At 45.7% G+C, this 13370-nt stretch overlaps 1 protein-coding gene across 11 annotated transcripts in view; it reads left to right on the forward strand.

Annotated features, from left to right (window-relative positions):
* LOC119958426 (Fc receptor-like protein 3) overlaps positions 1-13370 on the forward strand; it is a 224100-nt gene that overhangs the window by 194269 nt on the left and 16461 nt on the right. For 10 of the 11 annotated variants that reach the window (XM_038786958.1, XM_038786961.1, XM_038786955.1 and 7 more), the window contains 2 exons: positions 1558-1845; positions 3196-3498. In XM_038786958.1, coding sequence (XP_038642886.1) covers positions 1558-1845; positions 3196-3498 — 591 coding nt within the window. The remainder of the gene's footprint in view (positions 1-1557; positions 1846-3195; positions 3499-13370) is intronic. The other variant, XM_038786966.1, reaches the window with a different exon arrangement.

Genomic DNA, 13370 nt, shown 5'->3' on the forward strand with positions numbered 1-13370 from the left:
TGTTGAAAAAGGTTGGTAGGTCAAACAGGATTATTGCAGACGGAAACACAATTAGTCAGTCACATCGAACGCTCAATTTTGTTTTCTCACATCGGTTGATGCCAGACTTTCTCAGCATCCATTTCCATTATACGACAAGTGCAACACCTTCTACCGTTAGATACGATTCATTGCAAAGTTAATGTTTTGGAGGAGCAGATAGGAAAGATTAGGGCTAAACGGATACAATGGAGTGGTTTTCATCAGGATTAGATCCAAGAACAGAGCAGCACGGTAGCATAGTGGTTAGCACAAATGCTTCACAGCTCCAGGGTCCCAAGTTCGATTCCCGGCTGGGTCACTGTCTGTGTGGAGTCTGCACGTTCTCCCCGTGTGTGCGTGGGTTTCCTCCGGGTGCTCCGGTTTCCTCCCACAGTCCAAAGATGTGCAGGTTAGGTGAATTGGCCAGGCTAAATTGCCCTCAGCGTCCAAATTGCCCTTAGTGTTAGGTGGGGTTACTGGGTTATGGGGATAGGGTGGAGGTATGGGCTTGGGTAGGGTGCTCTTTCCAAGAGCCGGTGCAGACTCGATGGGCCGAATGGCCTCCTTCTGCACTGTAAAATTCTATGAACATGTCTTTTTCCGGTGATCATATTAGTTGTCAAAACTGTCCAAGGAAAGATAATCTCTATTTGGGAGTATAGAGCGAAAACCATTTTTGTGTGCATTCTGATTACGGTCCTCAAAGCGCCAGGGAGCCGGGTCGCCTGCTTTGGGTGACTGTGGGTGGAGTTTGCACGTTATCCCCGTATATGTGTGGGTTTCCTCCAGGCGCACCGGCTTTGACCCACAGTAAAAACACGTGCAGGTGTGGTGCATTAGTTATAATCACCGTGCGGGCAGAAGGGGATAGGACGAGAGTGTGGGCCTCGAAAGAGTGCTCTTTCGGAGGATGGGCGCAGTCTCGACGGGTCGAATGGCCTCCTTTTGCATGGTAGGGATTCTAAGGTTCTCGGAGAATTGCAACTCATTTCAAAATTGATGCCATTCATTCTGATTTGATATAACTCTGATGTACTGTCACGTGTTCTTAAGTACAGTGAAAAGTCTTGTTCTGAGTACAATCCATGCAGATCATTCCATAGATGAAATACATCGGGCATACAGTAAATACATAATGTCAGCACATGGACCTAGACATCGGGTGAAGCATACAGAGTGCCGCGATACCCAGTAGAGAAGATGCGTGGAGAGATCAGTTCTGTCCATGAGTGGGTCATTCAGGAGTCTGGCAACAGCCAGATAGAAGGTGTTTTTGAATCAGTTAGTGCGTGTTCTCAGACCTTTGTATCCTTTGATTGATGGATGATGTTGGAAGAGTGAGAAGGCCGTGTGGGAGGGCTCTTTGATTATGCTTCCCGCTTTGTCCAGTCAGCGGGAGGTGTAGACAGAGTCAATGAATGGTAGGCGGGCTCGCTTGGTGGACTGGGCTGTGTTCACGACAGTGTGAAGTTTCTTACGTTCGGGGACCGAGCAGTTGGTGATGCTAAATATCTGAGATGTGAAAATATTTTACAGCAAATCCAGTGTCAACGCCCCAGCTGACAATAAACCCCGGGAATGGTATAATAGAAGGAGAGACTGCGTGGTTAAGCTGTTCAGTGCCCAGCGGTACTCCACCAATTAAATACCATTTCCACAAGGAACCCAGTGTGGAAATATACCAGCACATTTCCAACCTGACCAGCATTACGTACGAAATTGGTAATGTCATCATATACGATGAAGGGAGTTACTATTGCATGGCTGGAAACCAGGCGACCGACCCTCCTCTACAAAGTGACCATATTGTGCTATCAGTGATCGGTAAGTTGCTAAAATCGCCTCAGCAGAATAACAACTCTTTTTTTAATATAAATTTAGAGCACTCAATTACTTTTTCCAATTAAGGGGCAATTTAGAGTGGCGAATCTACCGATCCTGCACATGTTTGGATTGTGGGGGTGAAACCCACGCAGACACGGGGAGAATGTGCAAATTCCACACGGACAGTGACCCAAGGCCGTGATTCGACCCCGGGCCCTCAGCGCCGTCGGCGGCAATGCTAACCACTGCGCCAGCGTGCTGCCCCAGAATAACAACTCTAATGATTTTAAGAAACATAATTGTCGTCGAAATTGCTTCAAATCGAATTTCTGATTTCTCTATCGGCTCCGAATACAGCACTCACTAGATCATCAATTATTGTCAATGGAGGGAGGGGGCAGGAAATATAGCTTTTTTATTATTTCTTTGGACGTGAACACCAAGGTAATTTATCCTTCCCAACCTCGTGTCAATTCCCCTAGAACTGGCTTAATTTGTGTCACCTCAGAGGGCAGCTGAGCGTCAATCAGAATTTTTAGTCTGAAATACAATTATTTTTATTCATTTATGGGATGAGGGCCGATGGCAAGACCAGCATTTTTTCTCCCTCGCTTCTTACCATTCAGGAGGCCGTGAGAAGCTCTCTTCCTGAACCTCTGCAATTCCCGAGTTGTTGGTACACCCACAGTACTGGTAGGAAGGACAATCCAGAATTTTTTCCCAAGCGACTTGAAGGAAATATATGTCCAAGTCAGGGTGGGGAATGACTTGGAGGGGAACTTCCAGCCGATGGATTTCGCATGTGCCTGCTGCTCGTGTCCTTTTAGATGGCGGTGTTCATAGGTCTGGAAATTGCTACCTGCACTTCGTGAGTTCTTGTAGTGCCTCATATAAATGGTACATACGGCTGCTACTGTTTGTCAGTGGTGGAGGAATTTGAGGGAAGCACGGTAGCATTGTGGATATCACAATCTCTTCACTGCTCGAGGGTCCCAGGTTCGATTCCGGCTTGGGTCACTGTCTGTGCGGAGTCTGCACATCCTCCCCGTGTGTGTGCGTGTGTTTCCTCCGGGTGCTCCGGTTTCCAGCCCTAAGTATAGGTCTTTGGACGAAATTGGGTATGTGTAGCCATTTACAGGAATTGAATGAAAGGTAGCAACATTCAATATTAGGGAAATTATGAGTTAAGTGTCCTCGCCGATGAAATTTAATCTCGCGTATTTTTTTTTCTTGCCTAATTCATTTGTTTACTCAATTTATCCCCATTTGCTAACAATTACGATCGCCATTTTTTGGTCTGATGCAGTAAATTCACTCCATAAGCATTTGACCTCGTTTGTTCTTCTCCAGTTCCTGTAGTTGGCGCTTCTCTCGTTTCCAAGGACAATTTGACTGTGATTGCAGCCGGGGACTGCCTTGTTCTGCAGTGCCAGTTGAAGAAAGGGACCGCGCCGCGCTTCCTGTGGTATCGAGACAATCTCCCGTTAACAAACAACAGTGAATCTTATCACTTTAATGACGAGGGGAACGAGTTCGTTGTCCATTCATTCGAGGCGCACCATGGAGGGCGATATCAATGTGTTGCGATCAACAGAGGAATCGATGAGATGATGTTTAACACAACCAGCAATTATTTCGAAGTGGCTCTCTCAGGTAACTGGTACATTAAGGTAAAAGCAAAATACTGCGGATGCTGCAATGCGAAACATAAACAACAAATATTGGACAAGCGCAGCATGTCCGACAGCATTTCTGGAGAGGGAAGGCAGCGAACAGTTCGAGCCATTTTCTCAAAGCTGGAGGGAACTGGAAATATGGTCAGAATTATACTGTACTGGGGGTGGAGGAGAGACGAGCGGTGGAGCAGGATTGGGGGCCGGCGGTAACTGAGATCAACAAAGATGACGTGGACAGAAAGACAAAGGAGATGTAAATAATGATGATTACGGCTGTAATTGACACATGACGACGGCTTTGTCAATCTCCACCTATCGCTGGCCCTCTATCGAGCACCCACGCTTCACCGCCTCACGCCCACAGCAGTATGAATATTACCCGATTCCCAGTTCCTTCCAGGTTTCACGAACTGGTACATTAAGCTCGGTCTGCTTAATATATCCCATTTTCTTTATCAAAGTAAATTGTAGATGCGGTTTGCTGATTTCCAACACATGAAAGGCTGCCAGGTGCAACATGATAACCGGTCTGAAGAGGAATGTAGCATGGTGCAAGCACCCACCACTGTTCAGCAATTTAGTGGAGGCAATGGTGTAGTAGTATTATCGCTGGACTTCTGATGTACTTTAGAGAAGGAAATCTTACCTGACCAGCCTAAATGTGACTCGAGATCCACAGCAATGGAGTTGACACGAAAATGCCCTCAGAGATGGGAAATAAATGCTGGCCCGTCCACGAAACCCACATCCATGAACGAATACAAGTAACATATTGGGACAAGGTCGAAAGGAATAATCCGCGTTAATATATCAACATCACATTAACAGCTCTTGCCGACTGGTAAAATCCAAAGATTTCCCACCAACTGCTGACGCCAAATGTCTTCACCTGAGGCGTGGGAGATGAATCCGTTATCATGAGAATCTTCTGCCATGTGTTCGGCCTCTCAGCCATGAGGAACACCCTTGCGACAAATGCCCTATTAAGCATATTCTGAAAGTTAAATCTCATGTGACTCTTCATGTCACCCTCTCGCTCTAATTATATTAATTATATCTCACATTAACTGTCTCTCAAGGCGTAGGAACAGAAGAAGATCACGACTTATCTGATATAATCCTCAACTCCACTTTCTTAACTTATCCCCATAACCTTTGATTAAATTACTGATAAGCATATATATATCTATCTCAGCCTTGAAAAGGCTTAACAATTCATTCTCTACAGCTCTATGTGGTACAGAATGCTACAGCTTCACTACTTTATGAGAGAATACATATATCGTCTTCTCTCTCTTAAATGGGCGACCCGTTACGGTGAGATAATGCCCTGTTCTCCCAAATGTCCCTAACTCAAACTCTCAGCATCCACCCTCTCAAGACCCTGTAGATCACTTAAGACTCAATAAAGTCGTCTCTAATGATTCACAATCCCAATAAGTCCATTCCCATCCAACTCAACATCTCCTCGTAACCAATTCCGTCCATACCCCGGACCAACATTGTGCACTCATTCTGGAATGCATCCAATGACATTAATATTTCCTTTATAAAGGGGATGAAGTCTGCTAAAAGAACTCCACGTGTAGTTTGACTGATGCCTTGTATATTTTTAGCAGGAATTCCCTATTTTTATACTCCAATCGTTTTGAAATAAAGGTCATCATTCCATTTGCCTTCCCAATTACTTTCTGCATTTATATTCTGGCGTTTTCTGACACGAACCAAACGACCCGATTCTTTCTGTTGTCTTTATCAATTTAAAAATATTCAGCTACGTTATTGTACCTCCCAAAGTGCTTAATTTAACAGATACCTGCATCACATTCCACCGAAAAGTTCTTGACCACTCACTTATTACCCTGCCTTATTTCCTCTGCAGACACATTTTGTCATCCTCACAATCACTGTGTGACCTGACAACTCGGCAGGAGAAGATTAACGTTCTTTCTGCAAGTCATCAATATATATTGGAGATAATTTTGCCCCGAACGTTGATCACCGTAACAGTCGATTTGTTTCAGAGAATCATGTTGAAAATGTCTGTCTTATCCTAACACTCCGTGTTCAATCATTCAGCGCATCTTCTATCCATGCTAATGTGCGACTCCAAACAACATGGGAGCTTAACTTATCAAATTGTCTTCCCTGCTGTGCCTTATTGTTGGAAATCCAAATCTATAACAGGTTCCATGTTATAATTCCTGCTCTTCACCACTTCAAAGAATTCGAATAACTTTGCCAGGCGTTATTCACCATCCGTGGAGTTCTGATGACTCTATTTTAATATATTAGGCATCTCTAAATTTCTGCGATTTCATTTTTCAAATGTTGTCGATAATTTTACCAATGATACAAATTCGGATAAATGGCCACTAGTTACCTGTATTTCTTTTGTCTTCCTACGTTTTTGAGTAAGGACGCTACACTGTCAATTTTCAAGATTTTAAGGGTAATTGGCAGATTAGTACCACTATCTTCGTAACTATTTCCTTTAATATCCTGTGATGCAATCGATTATGCCCACTTGAATTATCGGCCTTTATAACCATTAGTTTCCCGAACAGTTTTTACTCCATTAGTAGTGATTGTATTTTTACCACCCACCCTATTTTTTTATTTTTATTTAGGTTACCCAATTATTTTTTCCAATTAAGGGGCAATTTAGCGTCTCCAATCCACCTACTCTGCGCATTTTTGGGTTGTGGGGACGAAGCACGGACAGTGACCCAGAGCCGGGATCGAACCTGGGACCTCAGCGCCATGAGGGTGGTTGTGCTAACCACTAGGCCACCGTTCTGCCCTTCCACCCACCCTATTTTTGACCATTTATTATTTCGTATTTTGAAAATTTATTAGTGTCTTGCATCGTGAAGACTGATGCAAAGTATTTGTTAAATTGCCATGCCATCTGGATCCTCATTAATATTTCTCTAGTCTCATTCATGCGGTTACATACGGTTGGCCTGTTTTTTTTCTTTTTATATAACTAAAATGCTGCCGTTTTTATATTACTTGCTAGTTGAGCGTCATATCTTTTCTTATCCCACTTCCTTATTTTTGGCGATCTTGGTTTTTAAAGTTGTTTCTTAAAACTTTCCCAATCCTGAGTTTCACCACTAAACCATACGACAGTATATGTTACTGTACGTTCATTTTAATAGCATCCTAAACTTCCTTGATTAACCATAGTTGTTTAGTCGCCTTCCGAGAATCCTTCTTCCTCACTGAAATTTGTAAATCATGAACTATACAGGATCATAGATCATAGAACAGTACAGCACAGAACAGGCCCTTCGGCCCCCGATGTTGTGCCGAGCAATGATCACCCTACTTAAACCCACGTAACCCGTATCCCAACAATCCCCCCATTAACCTTACACTACGGGCAATTTAGCATGGCCAATCCACCTAACCCGCACATCTTTGGACTGTGGGAGGAAACCGGAGCACCCGGAGGAAACCCACGCACACACAGGGAGGACGTGCAGACTCCACACAGACAGTGACCCAGCCGGGAATCGAACCTGGGACCCTGGAGCTGTGAAGCATTGATGCTAACCACCATGCTACCGTGAGGCCCGATCAATCGTATTTCCTGTAACACTGATTTCCCAGTCGACTCTAGCCAACTCTGACTCCAGTGCTTTGAAATTACCCTTAATTAACTGCAGAACAGTTGTTTCTGTCCACGTTTTACAATTTGAAACTTAATGTTTTTTATCTTAGAATTATCATAGAATTTACAGTGCAGAAGGAGGCCACTCGGTCCATCGAGTCTGCACCGGCACTTAGAAAGAGCACCCTACCCGAGGTCAACATCTCCACCCTATCCCCATAACCCAGTAACCCCACCCAACACTAAGGGCAATTTTTGACACGAAGGGCAATTTAGCATGGCCAATCCACCTAACCTGCATATCTTTGGACTGTGGGAGGAAACCGGAGCACCCGGAGGAAACCCACGCACACACGTGGAGAATGTGCAGACTCCGCACAGAGAGTGACCCAAGCCGGGAATCGAAGCTGGGACCCTGGAGTTGTGAAGCAATTGTGCTATCCACAATGCTACCGTGCCGCCCTTCAATTATGTAAAGTTATGATTACTATTTCCCAGATCTTCGGTTACTCTGATATCTTTTACTTGAAAATGCATCATTAAGCATAAACACATCCCATCCCGTCAATTAACTTTGCTCCTCTCTCTCCTTCCCTGATATGGCGCTGCAACAACACTGGTCCCAGCACTGGTTAGATGTCGGCCAACAGATTAATGCTTAATGACGCATTTTTAATTAAAAGATATCGGAGTAACCGAAGATCTGGGAAATAGAACATAGAACGATAAAGCGCAGTACAGGTCCTTCGGCCCACCATGTTGCATCGACATGGGAAGTCAAAAGACTAAAGGCCATCTAACCTACACGATGCCATTATCATCCATATTCTTATCCAATAAACTTTAAAATGCCCTCAATGTTGGCGAGTTCACTACTGTTGCAGGTAGGGCATTCCACGGCCTCACCACTTTTTGCGTAAAAAACCTACCTCTGACCTCTGTCCTATATCTATTACCCCTCAATTTAAGGCGATGACCCTCGTGCTATCCACCTCCATCCACGGGAGAAGGCTCTCGCTGTCCACCCTATCTGATCATTTTGTATGACTCTATTAAGTCACTTCTTAACCTTCTTCTCACTAACGAAAACAGCCTCAAGTCCATCAGCCTTTCCTCATAAGATTTTCCCTCCATACCAGGCAACATCCTGGTAAATCTCCTCTGCACCCGTTCCAAAGTTTGCACCTCCTTCCTATCCTTGATCCTACCTGCCAAATACTTCTCATGTCCCCTCCTTGCTCGTCTTAGCTCTCTCATTAGATCTATCATTGCTTACTTGTAACTATCAAGCGCCCCAAATGAAACTTAACTCCTCATTTTCACATAGGCCTCCTTCTTCCTTTTAACAAGGGATTCCACTTCTTTGGTAAACCACGGTTCCCTCGCTCGACCCCTTCCTCCCTGCCTGACTGGTACGTACTTATCACGAACACGCAATAGCTGTGCCTGGAACAAGCTCCACATATCCAGTGTGCCCAACCCTTGCAGCCTACTTCTCCAACCAACACAACCTAAGTCATGCCTAATGGCATCATAATTGCCCTTCACCCAGCTACAACTTTTGCACTGCGGGGTATACTTATCCCTTTCCATCACTAACGTAAAGGTCACCGAATTGTGGTCACTGTCTCCAAAGTGCTCACCTACCTCCAGATCTAACACCTGGCCAGGTTCATTACCCAAAACCAAATCCAATGTGGCCTCGCCTCTTGTTGGCCTGTCAGCATATTGTGTCAGGAAAATCTCCTGCACACTTTGTACAAAAAACGACCCATCTAATGCACTCGAACTATATCTTTTCCAGTCAATATTTGGAAAGTTAAAGTCTCCCATAACAACTACCCTGTATCTTTCGCTCTTTTCCAGAATCATCTTCGCCATTTTTTCCTCTACATCCCTAGAACTATTAGGTGGCCTATAGAAAACTACCAACAGGGTGACCTCTTCTTTCTTGTTTCTAACCTCAGCCCATATAACCTCGGAAGAAGAGTCCCCTTCTTGCATCCTTTCCGCCACCGTAATACTGTCCTTGACTAGCAGCGCCACACCTCCCCCTCTTTTGCCCCCTTCTCTGACCTTACTAAAACACCAGAACCCCGGAACCTGCAACAACTATTCCTGTCCCTGCTCTATCCATGTCTCTGAAATGGCCACAACATCGAAGTCCCAGGTACCAACCCATGCTGCCAGTTCCCCTACCTTATTTCGTATACTCCTGGCATTGAAGTAGACACACTTCAAGCCACCTACCAGAACACTGGCAGCCTCCTGCGAAGTCAAATTTGTGCTCCTGGCCTCTATACTCTCAATCTCCCGTATCCCAAAACTACAATCCAGGTTCCCATGCCCTTGCTGGATTAGTTTAAACCCCCCCCCCCCCCCCCAAAGAGCACTAACAAATCTCCCCCCAGGATATTGGTGCCCCTCAGGTTCAGATGTAGACCATCCTGTCTATCCCGAGAAAGAGCCCCAGTTATCCAGAAATCTGAATCCCTCCCGCCTGCACCATCCCTGTAGCCACGTGTTTAATTGCTCTCTCTCCCTATTCCTCGTCTCACTATCGCGTGGCACGGGAAACAACCCAGAGATAACAACTCGGGTTGTTCTCGCTCTGAGCTTCCATCCTAGCTCTCTAAAGGCCTGCCTGACATCCTTGTCACCTTTCCTACCTATGTCGTTAGTGTCAATGTGGACTACGACTTGGAACTGCTCCCCCTCCCCCTTAAGGACCAGGAAAACATGGTCCGAGACATCACATACCCTTGCACCTGGGAGGCAACATACCAAACGTGAAAGTCTCTCGCTCCCACAAAATCTCCTTTCTGTGCCCCTGACTATTGAGTCCCCAATTACTAATGCTCTGCTCCTCTCCCTCTTCCCTTCTGAGCAACAGAGACAGACTCCGTGCCAGAGGCCGTACCCCATGGCTTACACCTGGTAAGCCGTCCCCCCCCCCACAAGTATCCAAAACTGTATACTTGTTACTGAGGGGAACGACCGCAGAGGGTCCCTGCACTGACTGCTTCTTCCCAGTCCCTCTTACAGTTACCCATCTATCTCCAGTCTTTGGTGTAACTACTTCCCTGAAGCTCTTATCTATGACCCCGTCTGCCTCCCGAATGATCCGAAGTTCATCCAACTCCAGCTCCAGTTCCCTAACTCGGTCTTGGAGGAGCTGGAGATGGCTGCACTTCCTGCAGGTAAAATCAGCAAGGACACTAACGGCATCCCTCAGCTCAAACATCCTGCAGGAGGAACATTGTACTGCCTTCCCTGCCATTCCTCTATGTTCGAACCAAGTTCTGGTTAACAAATATAAAATAAATAAAAAATAATAATATAATATAGCAATTACCTTCTCACATCAATGGGACTTATTATTAGGTTAGTGGAGGAGGGCGGGTGGGAGACACTATACGTGTAGTGTCTCGGGTTTCCTCTCCACCATAATTTATTAGCTAGCAGAAAAAAAACCTTCCCAGAAGTCCGCGGGTCGTACTTCAGATTCCCGCCTTATATTAAAAAAACAGGATCGGGAGCGGTTGGCTCTCCCTCTCGCGCTCTTTTAAAAGTCCCGGCTGGCTCTCCCTCTCGTGCTCTTTTGAATGTCCCGGCTGGCTCTCCCTCTCGCCCCCTTTTTAAAGTCCCGGCTGGCTCTCCCTCTCGCGCTCGATTGAATGTCCCGGCTGGCTCTCCCTCTCGCGCTCTTTTAAAAGTGCCGGCTGGCTCTCCCTCTCGCGCTCGTTTGAAAGTCCCGGCTGGCTCTCCCTCTCGCGCCCTTTTTAAAGTCCCCGCTGGCTCACCTCTCACGCTCTTTATAAAGTCCCGGCTGGCTCTCCCTCTCGCGCTCTTTTGAAATAGTAATCATAACCTGACATAATTGAAGTGTGGATAGCACAATTGCTTGAAAGCTCCAGGGTCCCAGGTTCGATTCCCGGCTTGGGTCACTGCCTTTGCGGAGTCTGCACATCCTCCACGTGTGTGCGTGGGATTCCTCCTGGTGCTCCGGTTTCCTCCCACAGGCCAAAGATATACAGGATAGGTGGATTGGCCATGCTAAATTGCCCTTAGTGTCCAAAATTGCCCTTAGTGTTGGGTGGGTTACTGGGTTATGGGGATAGGGTGGAGGTGTTGACCTCGGGGAGGGTGCACATGTCAAGAGCCGGTGCAGACTTGATGGACCGAGTGGCCTACTTCTGCTCTGTAAATGCTATGATAATTCTATGTTATCGTGCCCGCCTCTACCACCTCCGCTGGCAAAGCGTTTCAGGCACCCACCACCCTCTGCATAAAAAAACTTTCCACGCACATCTGGCTTAAACTTTCCCCCTCTCACCTTGATATCGTGACCCCTTGTAATTGATACCCCACTCGTGTTGCTCTCCACACTGTCCATACCTCTTATAATCTTGAAGATCTCAATCAGGTCCCCCTCAACCTCGAACTTTCCAACGAAATCAATCGCAATCTACTCAACCTTTCTTCATATCTAGCACCCTCCATACCAGGCAACATCCTGGTGAACCTCCTCTGCAGCCTCTCCAAAGCATCCACATTCTTGTGGTAACGTGGCGACCAGAACTGCACTCAGTATTCCAAATGTGGCCTAACCAAAGTCCTGTACAACTGTAACATGACCTGCCGACTATTTTACTCAATATCCCGTCCGATGAAGGAAAGCATGCTGTATGCCTTCTTGACCACTCTATCGACCTGCGCTGCCACATTCAGGTTACAAAGGACTTGAACTCCAAGATCTCTCTGTGCATCAATTTTCCCCAGACCTCTTGCTTTAACCGTATAGTCCGCTCTTGAATCGGATCTTCCAAAATGCATCACCTCGCATTTGCCTGGATTGAACTCCATCTGCCATTTCTCTGTCCAACTCTCCAATCGATCTATATTTTGCTGTATTCTCTGACAGTCCTCCTCGCTATCTGCAACCACCAATCTTAGTACCATCTGCAAATTTGCTAATCAGACCACGTATGCCTTCCTCCAGATCATTTAAGTATATCACAAACAACAGTTGTCCGAGCACGGTTTCCTGTGGAACACCACTAGTCATTCTTCTCCATTTTGAATAACTCCCTTCCACCACTTCTCTCTGTCTCCTGTTGCCCAGACAGTTCCTTATCCATCTGGCTAGTATACCCTGAACCCCATGCGACTTCACTTGTTCCATCAACCTGCAATGGGAATCTTTATCAAACGCCTTACTAAAGTCCATGTTTATGACAGCTACAGCCCTTCCCTCATCAATTAACTTTGTCACTTCCTCAAAGAATTCTACTACGTTTGTAATACATGACCTTCCCTGCACAGAACCATGCTGCCTATAACTGATAAGTCTATTTTCAAAGAATACAATGAAACCTGTGAGGCCAGACTTACCCCTGAAAAATACGTGCTGACTATCTTGGATTAAGCTGTATCTTTCCAAATGATCATAAATCCTTACCCTCAGGACCCTTTCTAATAATGTATCGATGACCAAAGTGAGAATAACCGGCCTATAATACCCAGGGTTTTACCTATTCCCTTTCTTGAACAAGGGGACAACATTCGCCTCTCTCCAGTCTCCTGGCACTATTCCTGTAGAGAGTGAGGCATGAAGATCAAAGCCAAAGGCTCTTCAACCTCATCGCTCTCCTCCCAAATAATCCTGGGACATATCCCATCAGGCCCAGAGGACTTATCTATCGTCAGGCTTCTGAACATTTCTAACACATCTTCCTCCCGTATATCTACCTCCTCCAGACTAGCAGCCTGTATCTCACTATCTTCCACAACAACATGGCACTTCTCCTTTGTGAACACTGAAGAAAAGTATTCAGTTCGGACCTCTCCTATGTCTTCATACTCCATGCACACATTCCCACTACTGTCCTTGACCGGCCCGAACTTCACCTTGGACATTCATTAATTCCTCACATAAATGTAAAAAACCTTGCGGTTTTTCATGAACCTACCCGCCAGGGAACTCTCATGCCCCCTCCTAGCGCTCTTAAGCCCATTCGCGAACTTCTTCTGAGTTATCTCGTATCCCTCGTAAAGTGGCAAAGATTGGTGGAAGACTAGAGGACTTGGAAATCATTAGGGGGCAACATAAAGCTACTAAAAAGCTGTAAAGAAGAGTAAGATAGAGTATGAGAGTAAACGTGCTAAGAATTTAAAAAAAAACAGTAAAAGTTTCTACAAATACATAAAACAAAAAAGAGTGGCTAAGC

The sequence above is a fragment of the Scyliorhinus canicula genome, chromosome 29 (assembly GCF_902713615.1).
Source record: "Scyliorhinus canicula chromosome 29, sScyCan1.1, whole genome shotgun sequence".
NCBI classification, from domain to species: domain Eukaryota; kingdom Metazoa; phylum Chordata; class Chondrichthyes; order Carcharhiniformes; family Scyliorhinidae; genus Scyliorhinus; species Scyliorhinus canicula.